This window comes from Oryctolagus cuniculus, chromosome 3, assembly GCF_051225735.1.
Source record: "Oryctolagus cuniculus isolate XC-2025 breed Fujian yellow rabbit chromosome 3, ASM5122573v1, whole genome shotgun sequence".
Classification (NCBI taxonomy): Eukaryota; Metazoa; Chordata; class Mammalia; order Lagomorpha; family Leporidae; genus Oryctolagus; species Oryctolagus cuniculus.
Window position 1 is genome coordinate 71,718,857 of NC_142869.1, and position 15,059 is coordinate 71,733,915.

The 15,059-nt window shown below is 42.6% G+C and overlaps 1 protein-coding gene across 1 annotated transcript in view; it reads left to right on the forward strand.

Annotated features, from left to right (window-relative positions):
- Positions 1-15,059, forward strand: part of LRP2 (LDL receptor related protein 2) — a 227,247-nt gene that overhangs the window by 57,986 nt on the left and 154,202 nt on the right. Inside the window, exons 5-6 of the mRNA XM_008258707.5 lie at positions 13,254-13,364; positions 13,700-13,813. Of these exons, the coding sequence (XP_008256929.3) occupies positions 13,254-13,364; positions 13,700-13,813 (225 nt within the window). The remainder of the gene's footprint in view (positions 1-13,253; positions 13,365-13,699; positions 13,814-15,059) is intronic.

Sequence of the window (15,059 nt, forward strand, 5' to 3'; positions counted from 1 at the left end):
AAAAAACAAACAAACAAACAAACAAAAAAAACTCTTCAATACTTCTTCCCTGTCTTGTTATTTTTCTTTTAGAGAAGGGGCTGTGCTATTTTTTTAAAGTATTATTTTATTTATTTGAAAGGCAAAGTGACAGAGAAAGAGGGAGAGACAGATCTTCCATCCTCTGGTTCAGTCCCCAAAAGGCTGTGAAACCAGTAGCCTAGAATTTGATCTGAGATCCTGCTACAGAGATAGCGGGGCCCAGCATTTGGGCTGCCTTCTGCTCCCCCAGGCACATTAGCAGGGAGCTGGATCAGAAGTGGATCCGCGGTTCTGAGGCTGATGCTCACTTGGGAAACCGGCCTCCCGGTGGCCACTTAACCTGTTAACGCCACAATGCTGGCCCTGTGGGCTGTTTGTTTTTGTCTATTTCCTGACAGAGTTCCTGCAACAGTTCTGTTCTGGTATAATTTCCATAGTAAATGTTCTTTTTTGAAAAAGACTGTTATCTCCGATTTGGATTTCCCTTCACTTTGGAAATCATGCAGAGAATTTAGACTCATCAGTGGCAGTCGGAGATGGTTGTGTATATCCAGTTGCCACAAAACAGTAAGTTCATGAGTTAAGGACTCTTAATAGTTGGTAAAGCAAATGGTAGGTCTCTCATTGAGGCAAATAAAGGAGAGATTTTTGATTAATAGTAGTGATAGATTATATTTTGTAGCATATTGTAAATTTTGGAGTATTATAGAAATTCTGGTTATTATTAGATTCCTCATGAAAGATAATAGGGCAGGCATTTTCATACTCTCTTATGAATAAAGAAATGAAAGCTTCAAAGGGGAGACTGGCTTGTTCAAGGGTGTGTGGCAGAGCTAGGGCTCATCCTGTGTTCTGGCTCCAAGTCTGGTGGCTGCGTTTTGTGGAGGACTTTATTGACACAAGAGGAAGACCTGCCTTGTGCAAGTTTAAGAGAGCACGAGGCCTGTGCCCCCAGTCAGCAGTCTGTGTCTTTATCCCTTATTTACAAGTGGAGAAAAGTGAGTGCAGTATTGCAAATGCAATGGGACTGAAGGAAACCGCCACTCTGGGGCAAAGAAAAGGCAGCTGCAGCAGACTGGGTCTTTTCCATGTGAACTCTCTGCAGCCAAGTGTAATGTCACTGGTACAGTTGCATCACAGCTTTGCCACTGGACCTTCTAGAATAAACCTGGCAGGAGGTGAGCATGCAAGTAGTTGTGATAAAGAGAATGAAGGAAAGGAAGTGAGCTTTATAAACTATATCTGGGCAGGAAGTTTTAAATAAATACTTTTCAAGGGCAAGCGACTGGTGAAATAAGGACTTCTCCAGGGAAGGGAGCCAGATTTCTAACTCACTGTTTCTGGACGCATACAAGTCAAGTCATGGATGCTTCAGGGCACACGGTGACCCTAAACAACTCTCACACATGGCAGGGGTCTTGCAATAAGGTGCTCTTTCCTATTTTCTTCTACCTTTTTCATTACTACGTTTTATTTATGGAGGAGTGTAAAAAAAATCCCATAAGTCAGAGGAAATTAAGAAAGAAATCTTCCTGCTTCCTTGTTAGTGCTTTGATCTGGTCACAGCTAGATGCAGACAAGAAGGAAATGAATGGCCTGGATCAAAGTCTTTAGACAGTGCCAGGATGGGGGAGGGGAGGAGAATTGGCCCTATCTCCACTACCCCCCCCTCCAAAGCTTTGTGGAAAGTGGGAAAAGGAACTGCCATTCAACTGGCACCAATCACTAATTTACACTTCTCCTATCAATCCTGCCATGCAGATGGGATACTTTCCCAGATCTGCCAGGATTATTAAGGGTTATCAAGCAGCAAGGGTGGAGGAACAAGAATTTTAACCTAGGGCTACACATTATGCCAATGCACTCAGAATTCTTTTCTCCAGCAATGGAAGTTTATAAAGGGTTTTTGCCTGAAGGTTACTTAGCTATTTTATTATTACTTTTTAAAAAATCTCTACTTAAAGCTTTTATTATAGAAGATTTTAAATGTAAACTCTTTTGCACTAAGCATTCAGTTACATCAATTATCAGCTTGTAGTTAATGTTGCCTACATCTCCCACCTATTATTTTGAAGTAGTTATCAAATATCCTAAATTTCATCTGTAAAATTGCAAAACTGTCTTTAAAGTTTAAGGACTAAAACATAACCATAACACCATTGTCATTTATAAAAATTAAACATTCTTTAATTATAATCAGAAATAGTCATTTTTTATTTTATTATTTTTTAAAAAGATTTATTTATTTATTTATTTGAAAGGCAGAGCAACAGAGAGGAAGAGAGAGAAATTTTCCATCCACTGGTTCACTCCCCCAGAGGACAGCAACAGCTGGGGTTGGGGGAAGCCAAAGCCAGGGGCCGGGAGCTTCATCCAGGTCAGGGATGGAGGCAAGGACCCAATCACTTGGGCCATCTTCCACTGCCCTCCCAAGTGCATGAGCTGGAGTGGAAGTGGGGCAGCCAGGACTGGAACTGCTGCTCTTATCAGACGCTAGGGTTGCAGGCAGCTGTCTAACCTGCTGTGCTGTAATGCTGGCTCCTAGTCAGTTTTTTTTTAAACTTCCTCAATTATCTTGCTATTATTTTTTACATTTGCTATTCAAATTAAAATCCAAGTAAAATCTTAATGTTGAAGTTGATGTGTCTCTTAAGCCTTTCAGTTTGTAGGATTTCCTTCCATTTCTGTTCTTTATCCTTGCAACTCATTTTTGGAAACTGCAACAACAGCAAACAGGTCCAGAGTTTTCCGCAGTTTGAATATTGCCCATTGCATTCCTGAAGTCCTTTAACATGTTCCTCTGTCCTCTGTATTTTCTGGAAATTAGTAGGTAAACCCAGGGTTTCCCCCATTCGCATGGGTACCATTTGTGGCTGGGTAGTTCTTTATGAAGTTGTCTTGGCCATGTAGGGTGTCTAAACAATATACTGGGCACCAGTAACATTACTAGTTGTGATGACCAAAAATGTCCCTAGACATTGTGCAGTGTCTTCTGGGAGTAAAATCACCCTTTGCGGCTCCAACTTCAGAACCAGTAACGTAGAAGCCAGAGCACCTGCGAAGCCTTCCCTGGAGTGGGCAGGCAGAGGCGAGGGAGAGCACTTTGCATGTAGGTGTACATTTCTGTTGGAAGGCACACAACACCTTGCTGTGTCTCTCTTTGTGATGATCATGGCTGAGGTGCCCTTAGTTGTGGTGGTATTGCGTTATTTGAGATGTCACTTCAGGTATGTAACAGTTACTAGCTGCTGTCAATGAAAACGTTCCCAGGTGATCTGGGTGTAAGCGAGGCTTGGCCTGCAGCAGTCTTCATGGAGCCGGACACTTCAATGTTCCCGCAGTTGTGATGCACGGGGATCCTTCCTTGTGCACAAACTTGGAATCAACTTACGAATATCACTTGTTTACATGTTTCTCAGAAATGAGGTTGTCTGTAGCAATAGGTCTTAGTACACTACCCACCTAGAAACCGCCTAATGTTTGAAAACTCTCAAGTGGGACTTCCTTCTCTCTCCCCCAGTATGGGAGCAGATCAGCAGGCTTTTCCTGGCAGCCCCTGGGGTCAGAGCAGACCCCTAGGGCGCAGTCCCTCCCGCCTCAGGCCTCTGAAATCAAGATGTTGAGCTCCTGGAGTACCTGGTGTCCTTTCCAGGCATTCCTTTGCAGAACAAAGAATGGTGTGTCGGAGTCCTCCCGGGGAGGCAGGAGAGGGGAGGTCACAGAAGGCATGCGATAGTGAGGAAGGTGGGAGTAGTAGGTGCCAATCAGAAGATGGCCTTTTAAACGCATTTAGGTTGGTATGAGAGGTTCTTGCTGTGTTTGCTTCTTTTTGCCTGCTCTGTTCCTACACGTGGGAACTTTCGATTATTTTACTGCTTGAGAAATGCTTCAGAACATATATACTAAAAGCCGCGAAATAGGAAAAACTCATTTTCTCCCCCTAAGTTATTTTGTTATTCAATGACACCATCTGTAAAATGGCATTTGCTGTTAAGCTGCTTGTCAATTAATTTTTTTTAAGCAACAGAGAGATTCAAAACTGCAGTCCATTTTACTTCTAATGGGATTAGCATCAAGGAAAAACCACTCATGCAGGGTCTAAGATAAACATCAGAACAATGCAGCAATTATGGGCCATTCAATTAATATATTGAAGTGACTTTCAGTTGCTCAAAAGTAGTGCAGGGTTTTTTTTTTTTTCAGTTAAGTAAAAAGATTATTTTGTTTTATTGAGTACCATATTAGAATGGTTTTGGTGTGAGTAAAACTATGGCTAATTATCGCTGGTTTGCAGCACTTTTGTTACTTAGGAATGCCAAAGAATGGGTAAAATCCCTGTTACAATGAAGGCTTTCTTGCTGGTAATCAGCAGTATTTGGTCTGCCTGCAACTGGGGCTGCTTTGTTCCTGAAGTTTTATTTCTATTGACTTTCTGTTCTTTAGAATTTAAACATTTTCCTTTATGTATCTAACTGCTGAGACTCCCAACTGGGCAAACAGTTGGAGGGGAATAAAGAAGATGGTCCAAGTCATTCTGTGGACTGTGAGAGCTCCCAAAGAACATGTTGTTCTTCAAACTCAGCTGCACACTTAAGCTGCCCACTGAGCCTTGCTCTCAGCCTCTCTCTACTCGAGGTCAGACGGGAACAGCGGAGAGACTTGCCAAGTGACCCCATCTTTCGCAGCACATCACGGTTGTACCCTTTTAGCATTCTCACAGTTGAGGTAGAATTCAGAGCCTTGATACCTAGAGGAAAGATAGAAAAATCTCACTTATTTAGTGCCCACCATGCCAGTATATTGTAAGTATCTCAGATCTTTACAAAGTCCTGAGGGGTGGGCATTTAGCTTAGCATTAAAACACCTGTGTTCCACATCCAGAACTTGGGTTTTGTACTGGGCTCCTTTCCTGATTCTAGTTTCCTGCTAACGAAGACTCTGGGAGGCAGCAGTGATGGTTCAAGCCACTGCGTTCCTGGCAGATCTGGATTGAATTCCTAGCTCCTGGCTTTGGCCCTGGGCCCAGGCTGCTGGGTGTTTGGGCATCGCATAGGATCTCTCTCTCTCTCTCTCTCGATCTCTCGATCTCTCGATCTCTCTCTCTGCCTATCGTTCCGTCTGTCTGCTTTTCAAAAAAAAAAAAAGGAGAAGGACACCCTGAGATTCCTGTCCAGCTGTTGGGTAATTTTCCTGCTCCCTTTAACAACAAAGTTACTTAGAGTTGTCTTTGATGTCTCTTTACATTTATTCTCATTTCTTTCTTGAAGCCACTGAAAACAGTCCTTCCTCCCTACCAAATTCCTGAAAACATTCTTGTTAGCACCATCAGTGACTGCTGTGTTGCTAAACCTAATGGTTCGGGCCCGGTGCTGTGGTGTAGCTGGAAAAGCCGCTGCCTGGGTACCGGCATCCCACATAGGCGCTGGTTTGAGTCCTGGCTGTTCTACTTCTGATCCAGCTCTCTGCTAATGGCCTGGGAAAGCAGTGGAAGATGGCCCAAGTCCTTGGGCCCCTGCACCCACATGGAAGACCCGGAGGAAGCTCCAGGCTCCTGGCTTCAGATCAGCACAGCTCCGGCCATTGCGGCCAATTGGGGAGTGACCAGTGGATGGAAGACTTCTCTCTCTCTCTCTCTCTCTCTCACTCTGCCTCTCCTTTTCTCTCTGTGTAACTCTGACTTTCAAATAAATACATAAATCTTTTTTTTAAGAAAATGAACCTAATGGTTCATGTTCCGATATCACCTTATCAGAGTTATGCCCTGCTGTCACTCTGTCATCTCTCCATGCTCTAATTTTGTGATTTTTTTCCCTATGTAACATTTACTGCAATGTCTGTTTTCCTATTCCCCCGAACACAATGTAAGTTCCTTCAGAGCAGGGATTTTATTTCATTGCTTTATTTCTAGTACCTAGCACACCTGTAAGTATGCGATAAGTAATTTTTAATGCAATGTTAAAAAAATAATGTGTGGGCATTTCTCCTTCACTTACAGTTTTGTTTATCTCTTCATTTAAGAATATCTAGCGATATTCTTAATCACAATATCTAGAGAGTCAAATATAAAAAATATATTGAATAAAACAGAATTGTAACTAAGAGGAAGGCAGCTTTCTGCATACTAGCTGGTTCCTAGTACATTGACTTCACCTAACAGTGACTTGCTGATGGGCTCAGATTCCTGGCCGTGGAGCTGAGCTGCACCATTTCTAGTGACTGGGACGTGGTCGCTCTCATAATCTTGGCGTGCAGATAGTCTTCCTGTCTCTTCGATTGGACCTCACCTGTTTATTCTGCCTAAGTGGATCACTGGATAAGTATAAGGAAGAGATAGGAACAGAACCAATGTGTGGTATGGTCCCTGAGTGAAAACATGTAGCTTCATAGCTCTTTATAGAACGAGCACCGCTGAACACAGTGCACGTTGTAAATCTTTGTTCCCCCATGAGAAGGCTCCTTACTTGTTTGCACTGTTCCTTGGAATATTTGGTATGTGATTTTGCATCATGTTGCTCCTGTGTTACAGCTTGTGTGAGATTTTTATTCTTTTTCAGAAATTTAAAACTACATTATTAGTCTTTATCTCCTTTGCAGTTTGGTGTTAGCTCTGTGAATAGAGACTAGATAGACATTTGGGGCTAAGTCTCAGCCATTTACGAACAAAGGGGGCAGGATAAAGAAAACTAGATAGATGACAATGTGTTTCCCCTTTTTGGTTTTGATTTCCTGGAAGCTACTGGGACCAAATTTGATGTAATTTTCTTTCTCTTTCCAAGGTGCTGAATTTCTATTTCATTTTATAAATCTGATTAGGTGTCTGCTTGTTATTGAAAGCCACTTGCGAAGCAGGGAACCCCTCTGAGTTGTCCTGTTGCATATGTAACTGTGCTTCCCAGCGCTGCTCCCTGGATGCTGTCTCTTCAGGGACTTGAAATTGATCTATGGTGATGGTAGGAGAGTGATGTCAGTCCCTGCTACTTTACAGCTTCTGTTTTGGTATTCATCTTTTTCTGGGAAGCTATGTTTCCTAGTATATGGTTCCTCTGAATTCCTAGGTTATATTAGATTGAAGTCTTTTGCAGACTATGTCATAAGTTGAAACCAGGAGCTGGCCTCACTTGTCCAGACTTCTTAAACTGACTGGAGGAAAGAAAAGAAAAGCTCTACTGGTCCCCTTCAGTTACTTCTTTCTCTTTTTATAGTCTTTAAACACTCTTTTTCTGTTTTCATTTCATTTGATTTCAGTCTTCTGTAATTTTTCACTTCTTCCTGTTACTTCCTCTGAAGCTTGTAAATGGTGACCAGATCTGTGTTAGTGGTTAGGAACGAACATGAGTTGTGGAGTTTGCTTGCATTTGAATTCTGGCTCTCTGCGCTACCCGTCATGTGACCTTCAAATTCCTTAGGCTGTGTGTGTCCTCATCCATAGGGTAGGTGTACTCACAGTATCTGCCTCATGTGGTGGTTATACGAATGAAATGAGTCCCTACATATTGAGTGCTTGGTACATTTCTGGCAGGTGGGTGTCAGTAGACTTTATTCATAGCGATGGTTATTATGTTTGTGGGTAGTGCTTGCAACTAAGTATGGGCAGCCGATCTAGTAAACATTTTCTAGCAAATCATTACTTGCCTAGATTAACCTGTCTTGGAGCCAGAATAAGTAACATCAAGTAACTTATCAAGAACGACTGTAGGACTTTGAAAAGTCCCTGGTCTGTGGGCTGGACTTGTGTCAGCACCTCTTGTTTTCTTTCCTATCTTGGCTTAAGTCTCTTAATCTACCTTTACAATATCTTCTTTTCCTTTATAATCAGTTTGTCCTCTTTCCTATTTTCTTTCCGGTTGTTTTTCTTTTCCGCTTGTGAGAATGGAGTGTATTTACAGTCTCCTAATCATGATAGTAAAGAATTGCGCCTTATATTTGTATCTTAACTTGGCTGTAAATGATTTCCTTGTAGGGAGGTCCTCAAACTCCCATGGAACTTTCTTGCTCTAATACAAATGATTAACAGGAGAAACATTTGAAAATCTTTTAGCACCAATTTTGTGTCTATTTTAGTTTGGAGGGAACAAACTTGAACATGTATCTTTTGGAACTGGGAGAAAATAAATGGGAGGAGCAAGGGGTTAGCATGAGGAAGAATGTTCTGACATTTTTGTGTCATATAACTTTAAAGGTCTACGGCTTAGTCTTTCAATTAAAACCATTCAGAAGGAAGAGTTTCTTTCATGTTCATTTTTTTTCCTCTAAAGATTTAAAGTCAGAGTTAGAGAGAGAGAGAGGGAAGGACAGAAGGAGAGAGAGAGGGAGGGAGAGAGAGAGAGAGGGAGGGAGGGGGAGAGAGAGAGAGAGAGAGAGAGAGAGAGAGAGAGAGTGTCCAACCACTGGTTCACTCTCCAAATGGCTGCAACATCTAGGGCTGGGCCAAATGAAGCCAGGAGCCAGGAGTTTCACCCAGGTTTCCCACAGGGGAGGAAGGAGTCCAAAGGGCCATCTTCAGCTGTTTTTCTTAGGCCATTAGCAGGGAGCTGGATTGGAAGTAGAGCAGCCGGGACACAAATGAGTGCCCTTATGGGATGCCAGTGTTGTAGGCAGTGGCTTTACCTGCTGTGTCACAATGCTGGCCCCTCTTTGGTGTTCTTGTATATTTTCCCTTTATAGTACACTTTCTACATACTTAAAATCTTGCCATTTTAACCACGTGATGCATTTGCTTCATGGGAAGCAGTTTATAACGTTAGACTTGGGCTTGCTAAGCAAACCAACCCCAAAATAAGATTTTTAGACATCTCCCAAAGGGAAGCTCAAAGCATTTGTGACTTCCTGTTTCCTGGGGTAGATTGAAACTCATTAATTAAGGGACGGGGAAGTGGAATCTGTTTCTTTGTTTGCTCAGTGTGAACCATTTGGACCTGTTTCTGTGTGAGTCTCCCAAGGCGGGACAGTGCTTGCAGACACTTCCCGTGTGCAGCGCAGTCAGGGAGTCCCGCATGGTATCAGTGGTGGGCGTCTCCCCCAGGTGGCTATTCACTGAAGAGACCAGAAGTGTGCATGGCTTGAAGGACATCCTCTGCTGATGGAGAGATTTCATTATCAGCGAGGATGGAGACAAGAAGTGTTTTTCCACATTCTGAGTGTGAAGCTGCTGACCTGGCCATCACAATCCCCTCTCTGATGACATCAAGCTGGCTTTGTTGTTTGTGGCAGGGAGTGAACCCTGTGGGGAAGCATTTTGTTGTGTCCATGGAAAATGTTGTAACTCTTCTCCTTTCAGTTTTATGGCACTGGCTCTCAAAAAGCAGCACAGGGCCAAGCAGAGCTCTGCCCTGCACAGGTGCCCCAGCTCTCTTGTATCTGTAATAATGACCTTCAATGAGGAAGCCACAATCCAAGTCCGCATCCAGGCTCCTCCTGACAGGTAGCTGACTTCTGGCAAAGAGCTGGGTTTTTCTAAGACTTTTCTCCTGCTTGCTGCTGCTCTTAAATGGCATCATGCACTGACTCTAGGTGCGACCTGGCACTCAGCTGGCCTTTTGCACTGCTTGAAGGGAGAATTAGTAAACAGAGTTGGGTGAGTGATTTCAAGGCACATTAGCAATGCATTCTGTCTCAAGTATGAGAAGATGGAGGTCATCCTAAGAAGTAGCTCATTTATGACTATTTATAAAAATAAAATTCGGGGACAGCACTGTGGCAAAGAAGGTAAAAGCTTCCACCTGCAGGTCTGGCAACCCATATGAGTACCTGTTCAAGTCCCAGCTGTTCCGCTTTTTTTTTTTTTTTAAGATTTTATTTACTTATTTGAAAATCAGAGTTACACAGAGAGAGAAGGAGAGCCAGAGAAAGAGAGAAGGAGAAAGAGAGAGGAAGAGAGAGAAAGAGAGAGAGAGAGAGAGAGAGAGAGGGATTCTGTCCACTGGTTCACTTCCCAGATGGTCGCAACGACTGGAGCCATAGCAGAGAGCTGGATAGGAAGTGGAGCAGCTGGAACTCCATATGGGATGCCAGCACTGCAGGCCGTGGATTTACCTGCTATGTCAGAGCGCCGGCCCCTGCTCTGCTTTATGATCCAGCTCTCTGCTATGGCCTGTTAAAACAGTAGAAGATGGCCCAAGTCCTTGGGCCCCTGCACCCACATGGGAAACCCAGAAGCAGCTTCTGGCTCCTGGCTTCAGATCTGCCCAGCTCCAGCCATTGTGGACATTTAGGGAGTGAACCAGTGGATGGAAGATCTCTCTGTCTCTCTGCCTCCGCCTCTCTGTAACTCTGCCTTTCAAATAAATAAGTAATTTTTTTAAAAAAATCAAATTCATAGAATTTTAATTAGCAACTTAAAAATATCTTTCATTCAAATATTTGATTGATTATATGCAACTTTGGAAATTTAGATATTTAAGGACACTTAACAGACTTGTGTTGAACTCCTGGAGATGAGAAGATTTAGGCTTATTCCTTCACAACTTTTCCTTGCTTAGAAAGAAATCTGGAAACGATATGAGAATCATTACTGAAACAGTCTTTTTTTTTTAAGATCTTCAGAAGATACCACACTTCTGAGAAAGTGCATAAAGACTGTAAAAAGCAGACATCCAAACTATTTCAATCACTATTTAGCTAAAATATCCACCCATGATAAATAACTCAGTGGCAGTACTGAGCATTTCCCGAGTACAGTGAGTAATACCCTAGTCCTTGTACTCAGGGATGGCGATTCTAAAACAACCAAGAGAGGAGCCTTGATCTCGGGAAGTTTCATTATATTGAGGGGGAAAGAGAAGAAAGCTTACAGTGAGGTGTCATAAGGGGCCCATGGGAGCAGCCTGGAGAAGCTCAGAGGAGGGACATGCCATTCCTGCAAGGGGTGTCTTGATTTTCTGCTGCAACCTGGAAAACCAGGGTTAAAGCATCTGGTTAATAGCAGTCAGGTGCCCATAAATAAACAACGCAGTGTCAATTATTTGTGCTTGTAGAGTACATTATGCTTTGCCTAGTGCTTTACTGGACATTGTCTTTTTAGGTCCCTCTACACTGTGTAGTAGATTATCCAAATGTGCAGATAAGCGTGTGGGCGTGTGGCGACTGAGAGGGGTCACATGGCTTGAGTGCCAGCGAGTAGCTCCTGAGTGTGACCTTTGGGATCAAGCCTCTGATCTTTAGACCCGCCTTCTTTCTCTGACCCTCTAATGGAAGACATGACCTTCGTTTCCCAAAGTATGTGTGATGCTACACTAGTTTTCTGGGATGTTCATTGTATTGTGTGAAACAAGGTTGCTTTTCTGAACGAAATTAACTTCTATCTCATTCTTCAGCTCTTGGCTCAAAAGTCATCCCATAAGGGGAGACTTCCCTGTACCCCCAATCCTCTTACTGTGTGGTCTCACAGCCTTCTCTATTCTCCACATCAGCCACTTGTCAGTGTCTGATTAAGGTCTGTCTTCCCCATCCTGCTGTGATCTCCATGAAGCCAGGGGCCGTGGCTGTTTTGTGTACTAATATATGCTCAGTATTAATGCCTAGCATGTCATAGTCACTCAAGAAATGTTTGCCCCTTGAGTTCTCCGACTCTTATCTTGTTTAGACACGGTCATAGTCAAAGTGGAGGTTCTCTCCTCCCTTCAGAGAAAGGCACCTCCCTCTTTGAAGACCTGTTCTTTCCACTGGGATCTCACTCACAGAGATCTTTTTGCCAGAGTGTCTTGGCTTTCCATGCCTGAAATACTCTCATGGGCTTTTCAGCCAGATCCGAGTGCCTTTAGGGCTGATTCTGAGGCCAGAGTGCTATTTAGGACATCTGTCATTCTATGAGTCTGCTGAGTATCTCACTTCCCATGTTGGATCACTCTCCCCTTTATTTATTCTATCGGTTGGTGTTAGCAGATACTAGACTTGTTTATGTGCTCCCTTTGACTCTTAGTCCTTTCATTATGATCAATTGTGAACTGAAATTGATCACTGGGACTAGTGAGATGGCATTGGCACATGCCACCTTGATGGGATTGAATTGGAATCCCCTGGTATGTTTCCAACTCTACCAATTGGGGCAAGTCAGCCCGAGCATGCCCCAAATTATACATCTCTTCCCTCTCTTATTCCCACTCTTATGTTTAACAGGGATCACATTTCAGTTAATTTTCAACACTTAAGAATAACTGTGTGATAATTACAGAATTAAACCAGTCATATTAAGTAGAACAGACAAAAAAAAATACTATGAGGGATAATGTATTAAGTTGTCCATTAGCAGTCAGGGCTATGCTGATCAAGTCACCATTTCTCATAGTGTCCATTTCACTTCAGGAGGTTTCCTTTTTGGTGTTGAGTCAGTTGTCACCGATCAGGGAGAACATATGATATTTGTCCCTTTGGGACTGGCTTACTTCACTCAGCATGATGTGTTCCAGATTCCTCCATTTTGTTGCAAATGACTGGATTTCGTTGTTTCTTACTGCGGTATAGTACTCTAAAGAGTACATATCCCATAATTTCTTTATCCAGTCTACCGTTGATGGGCATTTAGGTTGGTTCCATAGCCTTGGAAACTCATAACTGGTGCATAGGGAGATTACTGATGCCATAAACAGGAGTGTCAATTGGTAAAGTCAACAACAGGAGTCACTGTGCACTTACTCCTCATGTAGGATCTCTGTCCTTAACGTGCTGTACACTGAGGCTTAATGCTATAACGAGTACTCAAACAGTATATTTCACTTTGTGTTTCTATGGGGGTGCAAACGACTGAAATCTTTACTTAATGTACACTAAACTGATCTTCTGTAAAAAAAAAAAAAAAAAAAAAAAAAAGAAAGAAATTATCAATTCCCAACTTGACTCTCACTGGGATTAAACATGACAATAGGTCTGATCTGATTTCATCATCATTTAAAAAAAATCATCTATTATTTTTCACTTTATGTTTCTGTGTGGGAGCAAACTGTTGAAATACTTACTTAAGGTATACTAAGCTGATTTTCTGTATATTAAGATAATCGAAAATGAATCTTGATGTGAATGGAAGGGGAGAGGGAGTGGGAAAGGGGAGGGTTGTGGGTGGGAGGGACGGTATGGGGGGTTAGCCATTGTAACACATGAGTCGTACTTTGGAAATTTATATTCATTAAATAAAAGATAAAAAAAAAATGAAGCAAAAAAAAAAAAAAAAAAAAAAGAAATGTTTGCCAAAGGGATGTCTTCATTTAAGCTTTGTTTGCTATTTCCATTCTTTTCAATAGAATACCCAACATGTGAGCAGCTCACCTGTGCCAACGGAGCCTGCTACAACACAAGTCAAAAGTGTGATGGGAAAGTTGATTGCAGGGACTCCTCTGATGAAGCCAACTGCAGTAAGTAATGTGCATGAGATATGCAGAGGTGAGCTGAAACCAGCTTATCCTGCCCTGGGAGGGCCAATTCTGTGTATCTCTTCCCAAGTTTGCATTCAGTGAATTAATGTTGTTAGTTTGAAGTCAGCTGTTTCCTGGAGTATTTACACCATGGAAATTGGCAAACAGTACCACTGGGGTCTTTTAGTTCCTGGAGAACTGACTGTTAAACATTTACCACCATTCTAATAGCTAATACATGTCCCTTTAAACTTGGGATAGAATCTTCTGTGAAATTAAACGGATACAGTGGAATTGAAATTTTCCTTCTTTCCCTTCTTACCCTTGTGTTGCAGCTGGGCTGTGTCTACACAACGAGTTTCAGTGTGACAACGGAGATTGTATCCCTCGCTCCTTTGTCTGTGACCATGACTTTGATTGCAATGACAACAGTGACGAACATTCTTGCAGTACGGTGATTTCCTTATGCTGGGTCATGTTGTCTGGAGTGGTTTTTGTGTTTTTCTCACCCCCCCCCCCCACCAATGTTCTGCTTTTTTCAAAGAAAAGAGTCATTTTACTTGATGACAGATGGAGCCAGAAGATCATTCAGGGAGCATGGCCTGAGCTGTAGTGTGTGGTTGGATCTGGGCTCCTTTATCTTTTAAGGATCTGTGTAGTTGATGGGTTGCTGATGGACAGTTTGCGTTCTTTCCTTAGGCTACAAGGGTACAGGGTATATTGTATCACTGACTCTCAAATTACTCATAGCTCAGGAATGGGCCTGATAACCTTGAAAGAAGAGAGAATGAGAGAAGGGCTTGAAAGGGAAAGGAAGTGCCCTAACAGCAGTGGTTCTGACTCTGCTCTGCAATCTCTTTCTTTTCTTTAATTTTTTTATTTAAAGATTTATTTGTTTGAAAGGCTGAGTTACAGACAGAAAGGGAAAGATAGAAAGGGAGAGAGATCTTCCATCCCCTGGTTCACTGTCCCAATGGCCCCAACAGCCAGGGCTTGGACATAGTCCACTGCCTTCCCAAATGCATTAGCAGGGAGTTGGATAAGAAGTGGAGCAGCCTGGACCTGAACCACAGCTCTAATATGGGATGGCAACATCACAGATGGCAGCTTAACCCACTGCACCACAACAATAGCCCCTACTTTGCAATTCCTACTGCATTAAAGTTGGGAGTTTAGGAAAGCTTCCAAGTGGATTAGGTGCCTTTTGGTGCCTCCACTTTGACTATACTTTTACTTCCATGCTGTTGCCTGTAATACAAACTCCTTTTCTCTTATCGTTGCCACCTCTTGAGTCCTTTATTAGACTGTAACAGGTTAGAAGTTTCCATAAGGGAGTTTTATTAATTCCAATTAGTGGGCATTTTTATAGCAGTTTGTTAGAATGTATGATTTTTCTCCACACCTGATTGATTGGTTGGTACCTGTGCCTTATGGGGTTACATATTTTCAATATCATCTTAATTTTCTATGAACCATGTACGATTTCCTTTATGGGATCTGGGCTTATTTCAGTACTGCATCAAAGATAATATGACAACATGGAATGGTTGACTCGGAATCACTTGGTCTCAGTGTGCAATTACAGTGCTTGTGGTAAAGTAAGAAAATGCTGTACACTGGATGTCTAGCACTTGCTGTGTCTGCAGACATCCTGGCACGCCTGTACCACCTCTGTTCCATGTCACCTTGTTGCAT